This window comes from Nerophis ophidion, linkage group LG10 (assembly GCF_033978795.1).
Source record: "Nerophis ophidion isolate RoL-2023_Sa linkage group LG10, RoL_Noph_v1.0, whole genome shotgun sequence".
NCBI classification, from domain to species: domain Eukaryota; kingdom Metazoa; phylum Chordata; class Actinopteri; order Syngnathiformes; family Syngnathidae; genus Nerophis; species Nerophis ophidion.
In genome coordinates, this window is record NC_084620.1 from 45329496 (window position 1) to 45346661 (window position 17166).

At 38.8% G+C, this 17166-nt stretch overlaps 1 protein-coding gene and 1 non-coding gene across 2 annotated transcripts; both read right to left on the bottom strand.

Moving 5' to 3' along the window:
• Nucleotides 1-6254: 6254 nt before the first annotated feature.
• On the bottom strand, nucleotides 6255-6336 carry trnas-uga (transfer RNA serine (anticodon UGA)). The gene has a single exon. It is a non-coding gene; the product is annotated as a tRNA-Ser (tRNA).
• A 2694-nt stretch (nucleotides 6337-9030) lies between these two features.
• On the bottom strand, nucleotides 9031-13191 carry LOC133560891 (uncharacterized). Its single transcript, XM_061913908.1, has 2 exons — nucleotides 11643-13191; nucleotides 9031-10386 (listed from the first exon to the last, which is right to left on the bottom strand). Exons 1-2 carry the CDS (start codon nucleotides 12891-12893, stop codon nucleotides 10357-10359), a joined length of 1281 nt encoding a protein of 426 aa, XP_061769892.1. The 5' UTR covers nucleotides 12894-13191; the 3' UTR covers nucleotides 9031-10356.
• Between the last annotated feature and the right edge of the window lie 3975 nt (nucleotides 13192-17166).

The following is a 17166-nucleotide window of genomic DNA, read 5'->3' on the forward strand; positions in this document are numbered from 1 at the left end:
TATTATTTTTACATTGTTATTTACAGATAAACACATTTATTATTCATATATTTTTATTTACATATAAACACTGACATTTATTATTTACATATTGTTAGTTACATATAACCACACTGACATTTATTCTTGATATAGTGTTATTCACAGATAAACACTGACATGTATTATTGATATATTGTTATTTACAGATAAACACTGACATTTATCATTGATATATTGTTATTTACAGATAAATACTGACATTTATCATTGATAAATTGTTATTTACAGATAAATAGTAACATGTATCATTGATATATTGTTATTTACAGATAAACACTAACATACATTCTTGATATATTATTATTTACAGATAGACACTGACATTTAATATTGATTTATTGTTGTTTAGAGTTAAGCACTCAATCAATCAATGTTTATTTATATAGCCCTAAATCACTAGTGTCTCAAAGGGCTGCACAAACCACAACGACATCCTTGGTAGAGCCCACATAAGGGCAAGGAAAACTCACCCCAGTGGGACGTCGGTGACAGTGACAATGATGACTATGAGAAACCTTGGAGAGGACCGCATATGTGGGCTGAATTTGGGTAAATTTTCGGGAGATAATTTATTCTGGGAGGTTTTCGGGAGAGGCGCTGAATTTCGGGAGTCTCCTGGAAAATCCGGGAGTGTTGGCAAGTATGGACGCTAAGTGTTCATTTAGCTGCTCTGCAACAATTTTTTCGAGGATTTTTGAAATAAAGGGAAGGTGAGACACCGGTCGGTAGTTTACCATGAGGTCAGAATCGAGGTTAGGTCTTTTAAGGAGAGGATGAATAACCGCTTTTTTGAATGCTGGGGCAACAGTGCCAGAGGAAAGTGATAAGTTTATAATATTTAGCACTGATGGACCTAATAATACAAAGAGCTCCTTGATAAGTTTCCCAGGAAGTGGGTCAAGTAAACATGTCCATTTACACGTTGTAACAATTCTTCTAATGTTATGTAATCAAAATGAGAGAAACTATTTTGGAGGGCAGTACAGTCGTATCGGTGTTAATAGAACCCCGTTGTAGCTGGGACGCATTGTCTTTAATCTCCTTTCTAATGACTTCAATTTTCTTTTTAAAGAATTTCATAAAGTCATCTGCTGAATGGGTGGAGCTACTGGAAGGAGTCCCTTGTTGGGTTAGCGATACTACCGTACTAAACAAAAATTTAGGATCGTTTTTATTAAGGTGGATGAAATTTGATTAATATTTAGTTTTTGCTAAGTTAAGCATGCGTTTGTAAGTTATTAAACTATCACTCCATCTTGATGGTGCATCTCAAGTTTAGTCGTGCGCCATTTGCGTTCCAGCTTTCTACATAATAATTTCTGAGCTGTAGTTTCTTCTGTAAACCACAGGGTACGCTTTTTTGGAGCCTTTTTTAACTTCAGCAGTGCTATGGTTTCGCGCAGGGCGTCATTAAAGTTGTTATTGAGGTTATCAATAGAGCCCACATACTTTGGGAATGGTGCCATTACCGAGGGCAGTAGGCCAGCAAGAGTTATCGTTGTGGCAGCATTAATGTTGCGGCTGCTATAGCAGTTATTATTATTATTAACATGAGTCTGAACCTCGAATTTTATGAGGTAATGATCGGACATTACTTTAGTATACAGGAGTAACATAACTTTGGAAACGGTGATAACCCTGACAAGCACTAGGTCTATCGTATTACCGTTGCGACGCGTGGGTTCATTTATTATTTGTGTGAGACCACAGCTATCAATCATAGTCTGGAGCGCCACGCACGGTGGGTCCGATGGGGTATTCATATGGATATTAAAGTCCCCCAATACAATTATATAATCGGTGTGCGTCACGAGACAGCAACGAACTCTGAGAATTCATTGATGAAGTCCGAATGGGGCCCTGGCGGTCGGTAGATAACAGTCAGGTATAGAGGCAGCGGTGTGACGGACCTCATAGTAAGCACCTTAAACTATTTATATTTATTATTTATGTTAGGACTAAGGCCCCATTCATTCTTTCCTTAACACGGATCAATCGTCCTGTCTCCTTAGCAGAAAAACAGCCCCAAAGCATGATGTTTCCACCCCCATGCTTCACAGTAGGTATGGTGCAACTCAGTATTCTTCTTCCTCCAAACACGACGAGTTGAGTTTATACCAAAAAGACATGCACTGGCTTAAGCAGGGGGACACGTCTGGCACTGCAGGATTTGATTCCCTGTCTGCGTAGTGTGTAACCTTTGTTACTTGGTCCCAGCTCTCTGCAGGTCATTCACCAGGTCCCACTGTGTGGTTATGGGGTTTTTGCTCACCGTTCTCATGATCATTTTGACCCCACGGGATGAGATGTTGCGTGGAGCCCCAGATTGAGGGAGATTATCAGTGGTTTTGTATGTCTTCCATTGTCTGATAATTGCTCCCACAGTTGATTTTTTCACACCAAGCTGCTTGCCTATTGTAGATTCACTCTTCCCAGTCTGGTGCAGGTCTACAATTATTTTCCTGGTGTCCTTCGACAGCTCTTTGGTCTTGGCCTTAGTGGAGTTGGATTCTGACTGTTTGAGGCTGTGGACAGGTGTCTTTTATACAGATAACGAGTTCAAACAAGTGCCATTAATACAGTTAACGAGTGGAAGACAGAAGAGCTTCTTAAAGAAGAAGGTACAGGTCTGTGAGAGCCAGGGATCTTCCTTGTTTGAAGTGACCAAATACTTACTTTCCACCATAATTTACAAATAAATTATTTAAAATTCCTACAATGTGAATTCCTGGATTTTTTTTATATGCTGTCTCTCACAGTTGAAGTGTACCTATGATGAAAATTACAGACCTCTGTCATCATTTTAAGTGGGAGAACTTGCACAATCGGTGGCTGACTAAATACTTTTTTGCCCCACTGCATTATTTTTTTTTTCCATCCATGATACTTTTGTTTTGAGGTGCCCTGTGTATGTGTTGTTGAGTTGTTTCCTACTAAAGGGGACCCAGTTCAACCATATGATCGAAAAAATACATACGTACTATTATGATACAATTTTCATGTCATAAAAATAAAGTTGTACTATTATGAGAGAAATATGATAGGAGACTTGCTGTAAGTCTTACAAGCAAAAGGCATCATGTTAGGGCACTAAAGTCGACATGTTGTGGAAAAATGTGTTACGTTAGTCCCGATGTTTTCAGTGTGAAATGAGCCGTTACCATGGCGACAGTCTACCCCATAAAAGAGCTGACATTATATAATGAAGTGTCTGTGAGTAACATATGTGAAGTTGGCCTCTCCTTACTGACTCAGCAGCGCTTAAAACTTTCCATTGCTTTTCTCACAAAGATTGTCTCTAACTCGACTGAACAAGTGAGTGTCATAACCTTTTCCCCTTACACACACACACTTACACATTCACACAGACACACACACACCCCTGATTCACAGTAAGCCCCTATAAAGACAAATTGCATTTACTCAGCAAACACTATGACAGTAAACAGAGCTTTAAAGGCCTACTGAAACCCACTACCGACCACGCAGTCTGATAGTTTATATATCAATGATGAAATATTAACATTGCAACACATGCAAATACGGCCGGTTTAGTTTACTAAATTGCAATTTTTAATTTCCCGCGGAGTTTCCTGTTGAAAACGTTGCGGAATGATGACGCGTGCGCGTGACGTCACGGACTGTCAGGAAATATTAGCGCAGCACTATTTGCGGCTAAAAGTCCTCTCTTTTCATCGCGCAATTACACAGTATTCTGGACTTCTGTGTTGCTGAATCTTTTGCAATTTTTTCAATTAATAATGGAGAAGTCAAAATAGAAAGATGGAGTTGGGAAGCTTTAGCCTGTAGCCACACAAACACACGGTGATTCCTTGTTTAAAATTCCTGGAGTTGAAGCTTTACTATGGATCAGAACAGTCAAGCAAACATGGTTCCCGACCACTTGTCAACCGGAAAATTGTGTTAAAAAGTCGCCTCTTACCGGAGATCTGTGGAGTTTGCGCCGTCCTTGTTTCTGCTGTGACTTCCCTCAGACACTGGCCTCAAGACACCCGTGGACACACCCCCCCGACTATCAGGTAGTATTTAATCTCACTAAAACACTAGCAACACAATAGAAAAATAAGGGATTTCCCAGAATTGTCCTAGTAAATGTGTCTAAAAACATCTGAATCTGTCCCAATGCAATCGCCTTTTTTTTTAAACTTTATTTTTTTAATTTTATTTTTTTTTTAGTCCTTCGCTATCAATATCATCATGCACAAATCTTTCATCCTCGCTCAAATTAATGGGGAAATTGTCATTTTCTCGGTCCGAATAGCTCTTTTTGTTGGAGGCTCCCATTATAAACAATGTGAGGACGTGAGGAGCTGTCACGCCAAATTTCTTCCCCCCTACAAAAACTTTCCCCACCCCATTTACTTTCAGGGTCATGATTAATACAGATGTTTTGTTAACGCTATATTATAAAAAATATAACGCTATATTATAAAAATACAGATGTTTTGTTAACGCTATATTATAAAAAATTAAAAATACAATTAAAAAAACTATTTACAAACACAAACTATGGGATGACGCTTTTACTTCCGGGGTCACGTTTCTACACGTTTCCTCTAACATCATCCCATAGCTTGTGTTTGTAAAGTGTTTTTTTTAATTGTTTTTATTTCTTTTTTATAATATAGCGTTAACAAAACGTCTGTATTTTTATAATATAGCGTTAACAAAACGTCTGTATTAATCATGACCCCGGAAGTAAATGGGGGCGGGGGGGTTAAGGTTTTTGTAGGGGGAAGAAATTTGGCGTGACAGAGCCCTCACCCTTGTGACGTCATCGTCTGCGACTTCCGGTACAGGCAAGGCTTTTTTATCAGCACCAAAAGTTGCAAACTTTATCGTGGATGTTCTCTACTAAATCCTTTCAGCAAAAATATGGCAATATCGCGAAATGATCAAGAATGACACATAGAATGGACCTGCTATCCCCGTTTGAATAAGAAAATCTCATTTCAGTAGGCCTTCCACTCTTTAAAATATAAAATGTAAAAACGATGAACCCCTGAAAATAATGACCCCAAATTTTATAAACTAAACATAACATCAAAAACTGAAACAATACATGTTAAAATTGAAGTAACACACTCATAATTTGAATAATTCAAAACAAACATATTTTAAGGCCTACTGAAATGAGATTTTCTTATTTAAACGGGGATAGCAAGTCCATTCTTTGTGTCATACTTGATCATTTCACGATATTGCCATATTTTTTCTGAAAGGATTTAGTAGAGAACATCCACGATAAAGTTCGCAACTTTCGGTGCTAAGAGAAAAGCCCTGCCTCTACCGGAAGTCGCAGACAATGACGTCACATGTTGGTGGCTCCTCACGTCCTCACATTGTTTTCTCGGACCGGGAAAACGACAATTACCCCATTAATTTGAGCGAGGATGAAAGATTTGTGTTTGAGGATATTGATAGCGACGGACTAGAAAAAAAAAAAAAACGCGATTGGATTGGGACGGATTCCGATGTTTTTAGACACATTTACTAGGATAATTCTGGAAAATCCCTTATCTTTCTATTGTGTTGCTAGTGTTTTAGTGAGTTTAATAGTACCTGATAGTCGGAAGGGTGAATCCACGGGTGTCTTGACACGCCGTCTCAGGGGAGTCGACGGCAGCTTTTCTCCGGTAAGAACTGACTTTTTAACCACAATTTTCTCACCGAAACCTGCTGGTTGACATTTGGTAGAGATCCATGTCCGCTTGACCGCGCTCTGATCCATAGGAAAGTTTCACCTCCAGGAATTTTAAACAAGGAATCACCGTGTGTTTGTGTGGCTAAAGGCTAAAGCTTCCCAACTCCATCTTTCTACTGTGACTTCTCCAATATTAATTGAACAAATTGCAAAAGATTCAGCAACACAGATGTCAAAAATATAGTGTAATTATGCCGTTAAAGCAGACGACTTTTAGCTGTGTGACGTTTTGCGTACACGTCATCATTACACGACGTTTCCAAGACGAAACTCCCGGGAAATATAAAATTGTAATTTAGTAAACTAAAAAAGCCGTATTGGCATGTGTTGCAGTGTTAATATTTCATCATTGATATTTAAAATATCAGACTGCGTGGTGGGTAGTAGTGGGTTTCAGTAGGCCTTTAAGGTCAATAAACTGAACATTAACAACACAAAAATCTATTTTTTTAGCTTGAAATCTTACCAATATTCATAAACTAAAATACGCTGCGAGCAGGGTTCGAACCTGCGCGGGAAGATCCCATTGGATTTCAAGTCCAACGCCTTAACCACTCGGCCATCGCAGCGACTGTGTAACACTGGAGCAGTTAGGTATTTTCTCTACCTTAAAATACCCGGTTGGCGTAAATCCACGTTTAACTGTCGCGGTAAATTTAACTGTCATGTTAAATTTCATCCGTAAGTCACGGACGGAGTAATGGGTTCAACATTAGGGTGAGACACACGAACGCACACCATTTCCCGTGCTCAGTGCTTGTATTCAGTCACGTGACTTCTTCCCGGAAATGCAAAACGGTAGCCGGTTGTTGTGCGCATACTCCGCATTGACATCGTCACAGCGACGCCATCTTAAAGCAGTCAACATCCCCATCTAGTGACAAGATCGATGAAGTGTCAGCACATTCAATTCCATCATAACTTTCTAACTTTCTCAATACTTAACAGATTTTCCCACAGTTTTTTTTTCATTTAAACTTCGTACATGTTGGCATAGCAACATGATGTTGCTATGATACAGTGCAAATGAACTGTCGTATTTGCGGTGATGGGCAAGCTTCTTGGAAAATGTATTAAGCTAAGCTACAGTTCCTCGAGTCGCAATTGAATAGAATAGAGTTTTATTGTCATTATTACGGTGAACAGGTTTAAAGAACAACGAAATTGGAGCGGATCCCCTAAGGTGCATACACATATAAGTTAGTAATATAAATAGTAAAAAAGTAGTAAAAAAAAAAAGTAGTAAAAAAAAAAAGATTAAAAAAAGATTTAAAAAAAAAAATATTTCTATATGTATATGTATATATCCACAGTGTGGTTATATATATATATATATATATATATATATATATATATATATATATATATATATATATATATATATATATATGTATATATAGATCAGGGGTCACCAACGTGGTGCCCGCAGGCACCAGGTAGCCCGTAAGGACCAGATGAGTCGTCCGCAGGCCTGTTCTAAAAAATAGCTCAAATAGCAGCATTCACCAGTGAGCTGCCTCTATTTATTTAAATTTTATTTATTTACTAGCAAGCTGGTTTCGCTTTGCTCAATATTTTTAATTCTAAGAGAGACAAAACTCAAATAGAATTTGAAAATCCAAGAAAATATTTTAAAGACTTGGTCTTCCCTTGTTAAATAAATTCATTATTTTTTTACTTTGCTTCTTATAATTTTCAGAAAGACAATTTTAGAGAAAAAATACGACCTTAAAAATTATTTTGGATTTTTAAACACATATACCTTTTTACCTTTTATATTCCTTTCTTTTATTTCCTGAAAATGTAAATCAATATTCAAGTAATTAATTTTTTTATTGTAAAAAATAATAAATACATTTTAATTTAATTCTTCATTTTAGCTTCTGTTTTTTTTTTTTGACAAAGAATATTTGTGAAATATTTCTTCAAACTTATTATGATTAAAATTCAAAAAAATTATTCTGGCAAATCTAGAAAATCCGTAGAATCAAATTTAAATCCTATTTCAAAGTCTTTTGAATTTCTTAAAAAAATGTTGTTCTGGAAAATCTAGAAGAAATAATGATTTGTCTTTGTTAGAAATATAGCTTGGTCCAATTTGTTATATATTCTAACAAAGTGCAGATTGGATTTTAACCTATTTAAAACCTCTTATCAAAATTCTAAAATTAATCTTAATCAGGAAAAATTACTAATGATGTTCCATAAATTATAAATTTTTTTCAAAAAGATTCGAATTAGCTAGTTTTTCTTGTCTTTTTTTCGGTTGAATTTTGATTTTTAAAGAGTCGAAATTGAAGATAAAATATGTTTCAAAATTTAATTTTCATTTTTTCCCCTGTTTTCTCTTCTTTTAAACCGTTCGATTAAGTCTTTTTTTTCATCATTTATTCTCTACAAAAACCTTTGATAAAAGGAAAAAAAAATGTACGACTGAATGACAGACAGAAATACCATTTTTTATATATCTATATATATATATATAGATTTATTTATTGAAGGTAAATTTAGCAAATTGGCTATTTCTGGCAATTTATTTAAGTGTGTATCAATCAGTACCCGAAAAGTAACTCTTGCTTTCAAAAAGGTTGGTGACCCCTGCTTTTTTGATAAATATCATAGGCCGTATAGGCAAATGCTAAGGGGGCGCCACGCCAGTGCCGCAAAATGTTGGAGAAAAAAAAAAAAAGTTGGTAATTATTTCTAAATACAAAAAAAATAATTCCACGTTAATTAAAATGCAAAGTAAAGCCTATTTAATCCATCCATTTTCTACCGCTTATTCCCTTTCGGGGTCGCGGGGGGCGCTGGCGCCTATCTCAGCTATAGAAATATTAATTGTTACAACATTACTATCCGCCATTCCCTCCCCCCGCATGGTGCACCCCCTCCCTTCCCGTATCATGACTCTTTTTGGACGTCACCACAACAAAAAATCAACACAAAATGTCAAAACGCCCCAAACTGTCAGGTGCCCAGGGAATTAAAAAGAGAAAAGAAGAGGAGGAGAAACGGGTCAAAAGACAAAGTTAGGTAACGTTAGCCTACATGAAATTATGTGTCTGTTACAGAATGTGTCGATACCAGGTATCGATACCGATCCAATACCGGCCAGTATAGCCGATACCAATACCGATACCGGAAGCGTCGTTATCTGATGGGGGACTTCGGGGTATCGATACTTTTAAAAAACATGTTGGGTTTCTTCTTTCTTCACTCATCTTCAATGAATACTCAAGTTGAATATAAAAGAAATATGATGGTTTATTTTAAGGATGGTTCAGTACAATGCCTCACAGCACCGGGAAACAAAACATCGGTAACTGTGGAAAATAGAACACAACTTCATCGCGCTTCTTTCTGTGAGTCTCTCATATTCTCTCGCGCGAAGTGAACCGGAAGAGATCACGTGATAATAACACAGGCGAGCCTGCACTACCTTATATAACCTGTTGGAGGCGCAAAACAACAACAGCAAGCCTCTCTCTTGATACACAGAAACAGCATTAATAACAATGAGATCACATTTACTCAACACCCCCCCCCTTGATCTCATGACCATGAAACAGTGAAACACATTAGTTTCCAAAAAAGAATAATTTGAATTTGTCAATCTTGGCTCTTGTAGTAGGTTTTGTTAAGATGTCTGCAACCATGTCTTCTGTAGGACAGTAGACCAATTAAATTTTCCCTTCAGTGAGTGCCTCACGAATGAAATGATATTTGACATCAATATGTTGGACCTCTGTCTATTAACTGGATTTTTGTTCAGTTCTACTTTCTGTTCAGGAGTGCTTCTAGGTTTGCATTCTGACATGCCAAACCTTTCAAGCATCTTTTGTATGTACATCTTTTGATCCATCTTGATTTCATTCTGTTTCTGTTCAAAATGAATACCCAAGAAATAAGATATCTTACCGAGGTCTTTCATGTTGAATTTGGCTTTCATTATGTTTTTGAATTGCTCAAGTGCTTCTTTGCTACTTGCAGCAATGATCAGGTCGTCCACCCAGATGATGACAATGACTGTTTCATTTTCTGTTTGTTTTCGGTAGACACAATGAGCAGATAGGTTTCTTTTGAAATTGTTTTGCTCTAAATGGTCATTTAGAAGTTTGTACCAATTTCTTCCTGATTGTTTTAGGCCATAGATTGATTTCTTCAATTTAAATACTAGTTTTTCACCTGTGTCCGATGTTTTCTGAAAACCTTCTGGTTGATCTAGGTATATCTCTTCATCAATGGGGGCATGTAAATATGCCGTTTTCACATCCATCTGGTGGACGGTGAGGTCATTTTGAACAGCTATTTGCATCAATGCACGCACAGAAGTAATGTCTGCAGTTGGTGCAAATGTTTCTTGATAATCTATACCTTCAGTTTGACTGTATCCTTTGGCAACATATCTAGCTTTGAAAAGCTGTCCTTTCTCTGTGTTTTCTTTGAGGGCATAAACCCACTTTCCGCCTATTGCATTTTTCCCTTTTGGTAATGTTGTTAGTTCAAATGTGTCATTTTCTTTGAGAGATGCCAATTCGTCTTTCATGGCTTTTTCCCAGCTGGCTGCCTCTGATGACATCAGGGTGTCTTTATACGTCTGTGGGACTCCACACACTGCCCTGCAACAGTGATCAATAATGTCATGGCTTTCATTGATATCATCAATATTTGTTACATATTCCTCTAAGTATTTTGGAGGAACAATTCTCTCTCTCTTTGGGTAACGACCTCTTTGTTCTATCCTAGTCTCTATGTTAGTTGTGGCATCATCTAACACCACGTCTTCCTCTACTTCGAGAGTTTGTGTTTGGTTGTCAACATCATTTTGAGGTACAGTTTGACTTTCGATGCTCACTGATTTTTCTGACACAGTGTCAGGTAATTTGGTTTCATTGCTTTCGCAATCTGGGATGTCCAAGTCATATGCATTTGTTTGTGTGTCTTTTTCTGCAGTGTTCTTTTTGGTGAATTTTACCAGTCTGTGTTTTGACACTTTTCTTGACTGTGGATCATAGACCAAGTATGCTGGACTAATTTTACTATAGCCCACAAATACTCCTTTCTCACACCTTGGTTCAGGTTTCTTGTGAGTGTGAGTGTATGCGTAACACTCCGAGCCAAACACCCACATTTTTGAAATGTTGGGCTTCTTTCCAGTTAGCATGAAATATGGTGTGTTCTTTGTTCTGTCATTGTAACATCTGTTCCGAATGTGAGCGGCACTTTGAACAGCATAAGGCCATAATGTTTTTGGTAACTCTTTTTCTAATAGCATACACCTTGCCATTTCAAACAGTGTTCGCCACTGTCTTTCAGCTGTACCGTTTTGATGAGGAGAATAAGGTGACGAAGTTTCATGTCTGATACTTTTCTCTCTCAAAAGTGTTTGAAAATCGTTTCCAGTGAACTCAGTTCCATTATCTGAGCGTATACATTTTACGTTGCCATATGGGGAAACGTCTGCAATGAACTTCTCCGTCGCAAGGGAAGTTTCACTCTTATTCTTCAAGAAGTAAACAAATACTGCTCCTGAATAATCATCAGTAAATGAGACTGAATATTTATGCCCATCTAATCCAATTGGGTCAATGGGGCCGCCCAAGTCAGTGTGCACCAGCTCTAGGGGTGCACTAGCTTTGACATCAGGTAATTTGTTCCTAGTGTTAGTGAATTTTCCTTGTGTACAAATGTCACATTCTATCTTTGTATCTCCTGTAACTGTCATGCCTGTCACAACATTTTGAAGCTTCAACACATCATTCACATTGCAGTGCCCCAAGATCTCGTGCCATGTTTTCACATTACAACATAGATTCACTTTGTCTTTTGACATCATGTCATGCACAGAGTCATCGTATGGTTTTTGATGGTTTACCGTTTTGAGGTAGTACAGTCTCTCGTGTACTTCTAACTTGAAGGTGTTTCCTTCTTTTGTGATGAGCCGGTTTTGTCCTTCTTCGAAGATCACTTGAGCTCCATCAGTCGTGGCTGCTTTCACCGACATGAAGTCTTGTGGGTAGATAGGGATGAACAAGGCGTTCTTCAGTGTGACGGGGACACTTTTACCTTCCGTGTTGCGTAGAAGAACCACTGCATCGCCTCTCTTCAGAGCCACGTTGTTCTTCCTTGTTCCATCAGCCAACTCCATGTAGTGTTTGTTTGGGTTAAAAGTCTCATCAAATCGTGTAAATTTGCTCTTCTCAGTGATTATGTGTGACGTCGCCCCACAGTCCACCATCAGTCCATTTTGTTTGATGCCGTCTGGAAGCACCAAATGACTGGCTTGGAACACAAAGGAGGTGCCACTTTCCTTTGAATCTTCTTCTTTCTCCATAGTTTGTTTAGCAGAGTCAGGCTTGGTTTTTCTTCTGCACGTCTCGTCTGTATGTGTTGTGCTTCTGTGATAGTTGCACCACTTTGGTGTTGTTTTGTGGGGACAATTTCTCGCAAAATGTCCACGATTCCCACATCCATAACAGGTTGCTGACGCTATGTCCACTTTCATTACGTTGTCTGAATTTGGTTTGTGTTCAAATTTCTCTGTCTCTTCGTAGCTTCGTAGTTTGCTCTTAAACTCCACAAAAGTCACTTCATCGTTGCTCTGTGTCATGTGAATGACGAATGGTTTGTATGGTTCCGGTAGGCCCCGCAGAACCATAGCAATGCTCAACTCATCGCTTATTACTTGCTTTGTATTTCTTAAAGAAGTCACAATCTTTTCGGCTCTAATGATGTAGTCTGTAATAGTTTCTTCTGAGTTTTTCTTCAGGGAACACAATTCGTTGTACAGGGAAATAATTCTTGGCTTACCATCACTGGCATAATGGCGCCGTAAAATTTGTAGTGCTTTGCGACCATCGTCAGCAGCATCTCTCATCACCAACGAGAGACTTTTGTCGTCGAGGAACTGGATTAGCTCTGCAAAACATTCTGCATTCTTCTCTGGGTCTACTTCACCAGAGAAAAGTATTGTGTCCTTTAAACCTTCAAGTTTCATGCGACCAAGAAATTTTACTTCCCAAAGTTCGTAGTTGTCCTCGTCTCCATCGAAGACCAGGCGCTGCCATCTTCCTCCCGTTGCATGTCTGGGCCCATAACCTGTTGGGTTTCTTCTTTCTTCACTCATCTTCAATGAATACTCAAGTTGAATATAAAAGAAAGATGATGGTTTATTTTAAGGATGGTTCAGTACAATGCCTCACAGCACCGGGAAACAAAACATCGGTAACTGTGGAAAATAGAACACAACTTCATCGCGCTTCTTTCTGTGAGTCTCTCATATTCTCTCGCGCGAAGTGAACCGGAAGAGATCACGTGATGATAACACAGGCGAGCCTGCACTACCTTATATAACCTGTTGAAGGCGCAAAACAACAACAGCAAGCCTCTCTCTTGATACACAGAAACAGCATTAATAACAATGAGATCACATTTACTCAACAAAACAAATTTGTACTTTTGCCTTTATTAATTGATTATGATAATAAAACAACACAGGACTTGTCTAACATCATATTCATGAATTAAACACCAGTACAACTTTATTTTCAATAGATAATGCAGGCTCAGGTCCCTCCCCGTTCAGTGTCACAGAGGACTGGGCTGTCTGTTCACTTGTAATGATCTGTTGATTGTGTTCATATTTATGTTATTTGCTCAGGCGACCCTTGTACACAAACACTAAGACATCAGTGAGTCTTGTAAACCCACCAAAAGACACAGTCGCGGCTGAACTCAAATGCACTGAGAAAAGAACGAATCATTTCATTAAGTGATTCAGTTCGTTCACTCAAATTATTCGTTCGAATGAACAAATCGTTCGCGAACGACCCATTATTAGGGAGGAGGGTAGAGTGGTGAGGAGCGCTGCGCTGCGCTCACATTTTTTTTTTAATCGGAGTGATTTGCTTAATTTGGTGAAGTATCGATACTATCACGCCAGTATCGATACGATACCGATACACACCAAGTGTCGATACTATCGATACGCCCAGCCCTAGAATGTGATAGTGTTAAGATTGTATATATCCACGCTCTTACTCAGTGACTGTTATAGAGGTAGGATGTTGTAGCGCATGTTATCCCCTTGAGGGCGCTCTGGTACTGTGTAGTGTTTAACACAGAAGCAGTTGTGTGTTCAACAGAAGAAGAGAATAAAAGTCTCCTCGGTGAGAGGACGTTGATGTTCAAGACTCGTTGAAAGTGTCGTTCATGTGCACGCATAAAGAACTCTGTTAAGCTCAAACACCTTAACAGGTTATGGGCCCAGCAACCCCAGGAACGCCAGGAACTGCAGCAACCCCAGGAACGCCAGGAACTGCAGCAACCCCAGGAACTGCAGCAACCCCAGGAACGCCAGGAACTGCAGCAACCCCAGGAACCGCAGTGATTCCAGCCAACGCAAGCAAACAAGGCAAGGTAGCGTTGAGTCGACGCACGGACACAGAAGCCAAGGAAGTTTGCAGGTGTGGACTTGAGCTAACAGAGAACTACTTGACCAAAGATAAAGGTAATGCAAACGTGAAGTATTACACGGAGCATTAAAGGGACTTTAGCCAATGAAGTAGCGTGTACTCTCGAAGAAGAGTACACGCGGCAAAGTTTGAGCTAATTAGCATAGCACAGTGCTAAAGTGTGGCGCTTAAACAAAAATGGCGGCTCGTACTACTGGAGCAGTATCCCCGCAACTGTACTTCGATGGATCCGAAAGCAAGTATGGCCTTTGGGAAGCAAGGTTTTTGGGACACTTACATATTTTAAAGTTGAAAGACACGGTTCTAAATGAACCAGTTGGAGAAGAGCAAGCAGCAGCGGACAGAATAAAGAATCCAGACTGCTATGCAGAGCTCATAAGGTTGATCGATGATAAAAGCCTGTCTTTAATTAGACATGATGCTACATACGATGGAAGGAAAGCACTGAAAATGCTGAGGGAGCACTACTCAGGAAAAAGCAAGCCACGAATAATCAACCTGTACACGTCCTTGACAAAACTACGGAAAGCAGATAAAGAGTCGACTACGGACTACATCATCAGAGCAGAAAACCTGATTACAGCACTTCGTGATGCCGGTGAGACTCTCAGTGATAGTTTGATCATAGCCATGATTCTTGGAGGACTTCCTGACGCTTACAAACCATTAACTGTACATGTAACACAAAACGAAGACAATGTGACATTTACAGATTTCAAAAGGAGATTATGTATTTACAAAGAGTCAGAGAAAATTAGTACTGCTGAGCCAACAGACAATGTGATGAAAATGTTCACAAAACAGGATAGAAATATCCAGAAGACGTACACCAGCAGCACTCAAATTAGAAGTGGAGATGAAGATATGACATGTTTCAAATGTGGATTAAAAGGACACAGAGCAAGAAATTGTATCCGAAAAGTGTGGTGCAAGTTTTGTAAGAGCAACACACACCAAGAAACCATATGCAAAAAGAAAGATAAACGAGACAATGTCAGAAAGGTTACTGATGAACATTCCAGTGATTACCTCTTCAAAGCAGCACAAGGAGAAAGTGAGTCAGCACCCAAAATAAAGATGAAAGGCATTATGGTGGATGCAGGAGCGACATCCCACATTGTAAATGATGTGAATAACTTTACAAACTTTGACAACACTTTTCAGCCAGAGACTCATTCAGTGGAACTAGCTGATGGGACAAGATGCAGTGGAATGGCCCAAGGAAGAGGAACAGCTACGATACATCTAGTGGACAGCAATGGACGACAGCACAGGGCACAACTACAAAACGCTCTGTACATGCCCTCCTATCCCCACAACATCTTTTCAGTGGCGAGAGCAGCCGACGGAGGAGCAACCATAACTTTCAAGAAAGGACAGAGCCACATGATCACTAAAGATGGTAACAGATTTAAAATACACGAACATGAGAAGCTGTATTATCTACCAACTGTTGATGCGAATGATGATCAGTGTAAAGTTTGTCATGACGTACAAACATGGCACGAGATTCTAGGACACTGCAACTATGACGATGTAATCAAACTCCAAACTGTGGTCAAAGGTATGGTAATCAAGGGAAATGTTAAGCCGGATCAGATGTGTGACATATGTACAAAAGGCAAGTTTACCCAAACGAGAAATAGGGAGCTAGATGCTAAAGCAAATAAACAAACCCCTGGAGTTAATCCATACAGACCTAACAGGACCAATGAAAACTGAGAGCATAGAAGGACACAAATACGCACAATGTTTCACAGATGACTATTCAGGTGCTGTATTAGTATATTTCCTTAAGTCAAAAAGTTACTGCGACAGAAAAGTTCTTAGCAGATGTAGCACCCTTTGGAGATATAAAGTGTATACGTTCAGGAAACGGCACTGAGTTTACAAACAGAGTTCCAAATGTTACTAACAAAGAACAAAATAAGACATGAGACGTCAGCGCCTTATTTGCCACACCAAAATGGCACAACAGAGAGAGGATGGCGAACACTGTTTGACATGGCTAGATGCTTACTGATAGTGTGTTGTCCTGAAGTCAACTGTTAATATTATTTACGTAATTACATTATAATATTTTTGTATTACTTGATAATATTTTGTATTAGTAACTACAATGCTTTAATTTGGAGTTAAAGTTGTTTATATTTATTGTACTTTATAATCGGTAAACAGCAGTTAGATGATGTCACTTCCGCTAAATTACTTCCTGTTGGTTGACTTCCGGTATTTGTTCGAAAGCTAGAGATACATTTTGTGGTCTTCTGTAGTACTTTCTGTTGCCATCCTACACAAAGCGGCGAAGAAGCAATGCCGTAAGTCGTCTTTAATAAGTTAACAACATGTCAGACACGTTAAAAAAGTGTAATAGTGCCGATATGTTAAATATAATTGTCGAACTAGATACAATGTGTTCAAGTCATTTAGGCAGACGGGAGTCTCCCTCTGCTGGACATTTTCCGACAATACCGTTACATTTTTATATGTCATTGTAAACGAATATGTACAGAGGCAATAAGTGTGTTGTGTGTTGTGTCTCTTGTTCTTTTCAGTTTTTCACCATCTTGTCTATGAAGGAATTGTCAAAAGTAAATGGTCAAGCTTACAACGACGTTCTCTTCATTGACTCCGGTTTGGCTTGGTGTTGAGTTGGCGTTTTTACACGTCTCACGAGAACACTAAAGATAGAAAGCAAACTACCAAACTATTTGTGGAACTATGCCATTCAAACAGCAGCTCCTGTTAGAAACCGGTGTTACAATAGATGGACAAAGAAAACCGCATATGAGTTACTTTCAGGAAAAGTACCAAATGTGTCACAAATGCAAAAATTTGGGTCTACATGTTTTAGTTACAAACAAGAAAAAGGAAAAATAGACTCCAAAAGTGAGCAGGGCATTTTCATAGGATATGATAAAAACA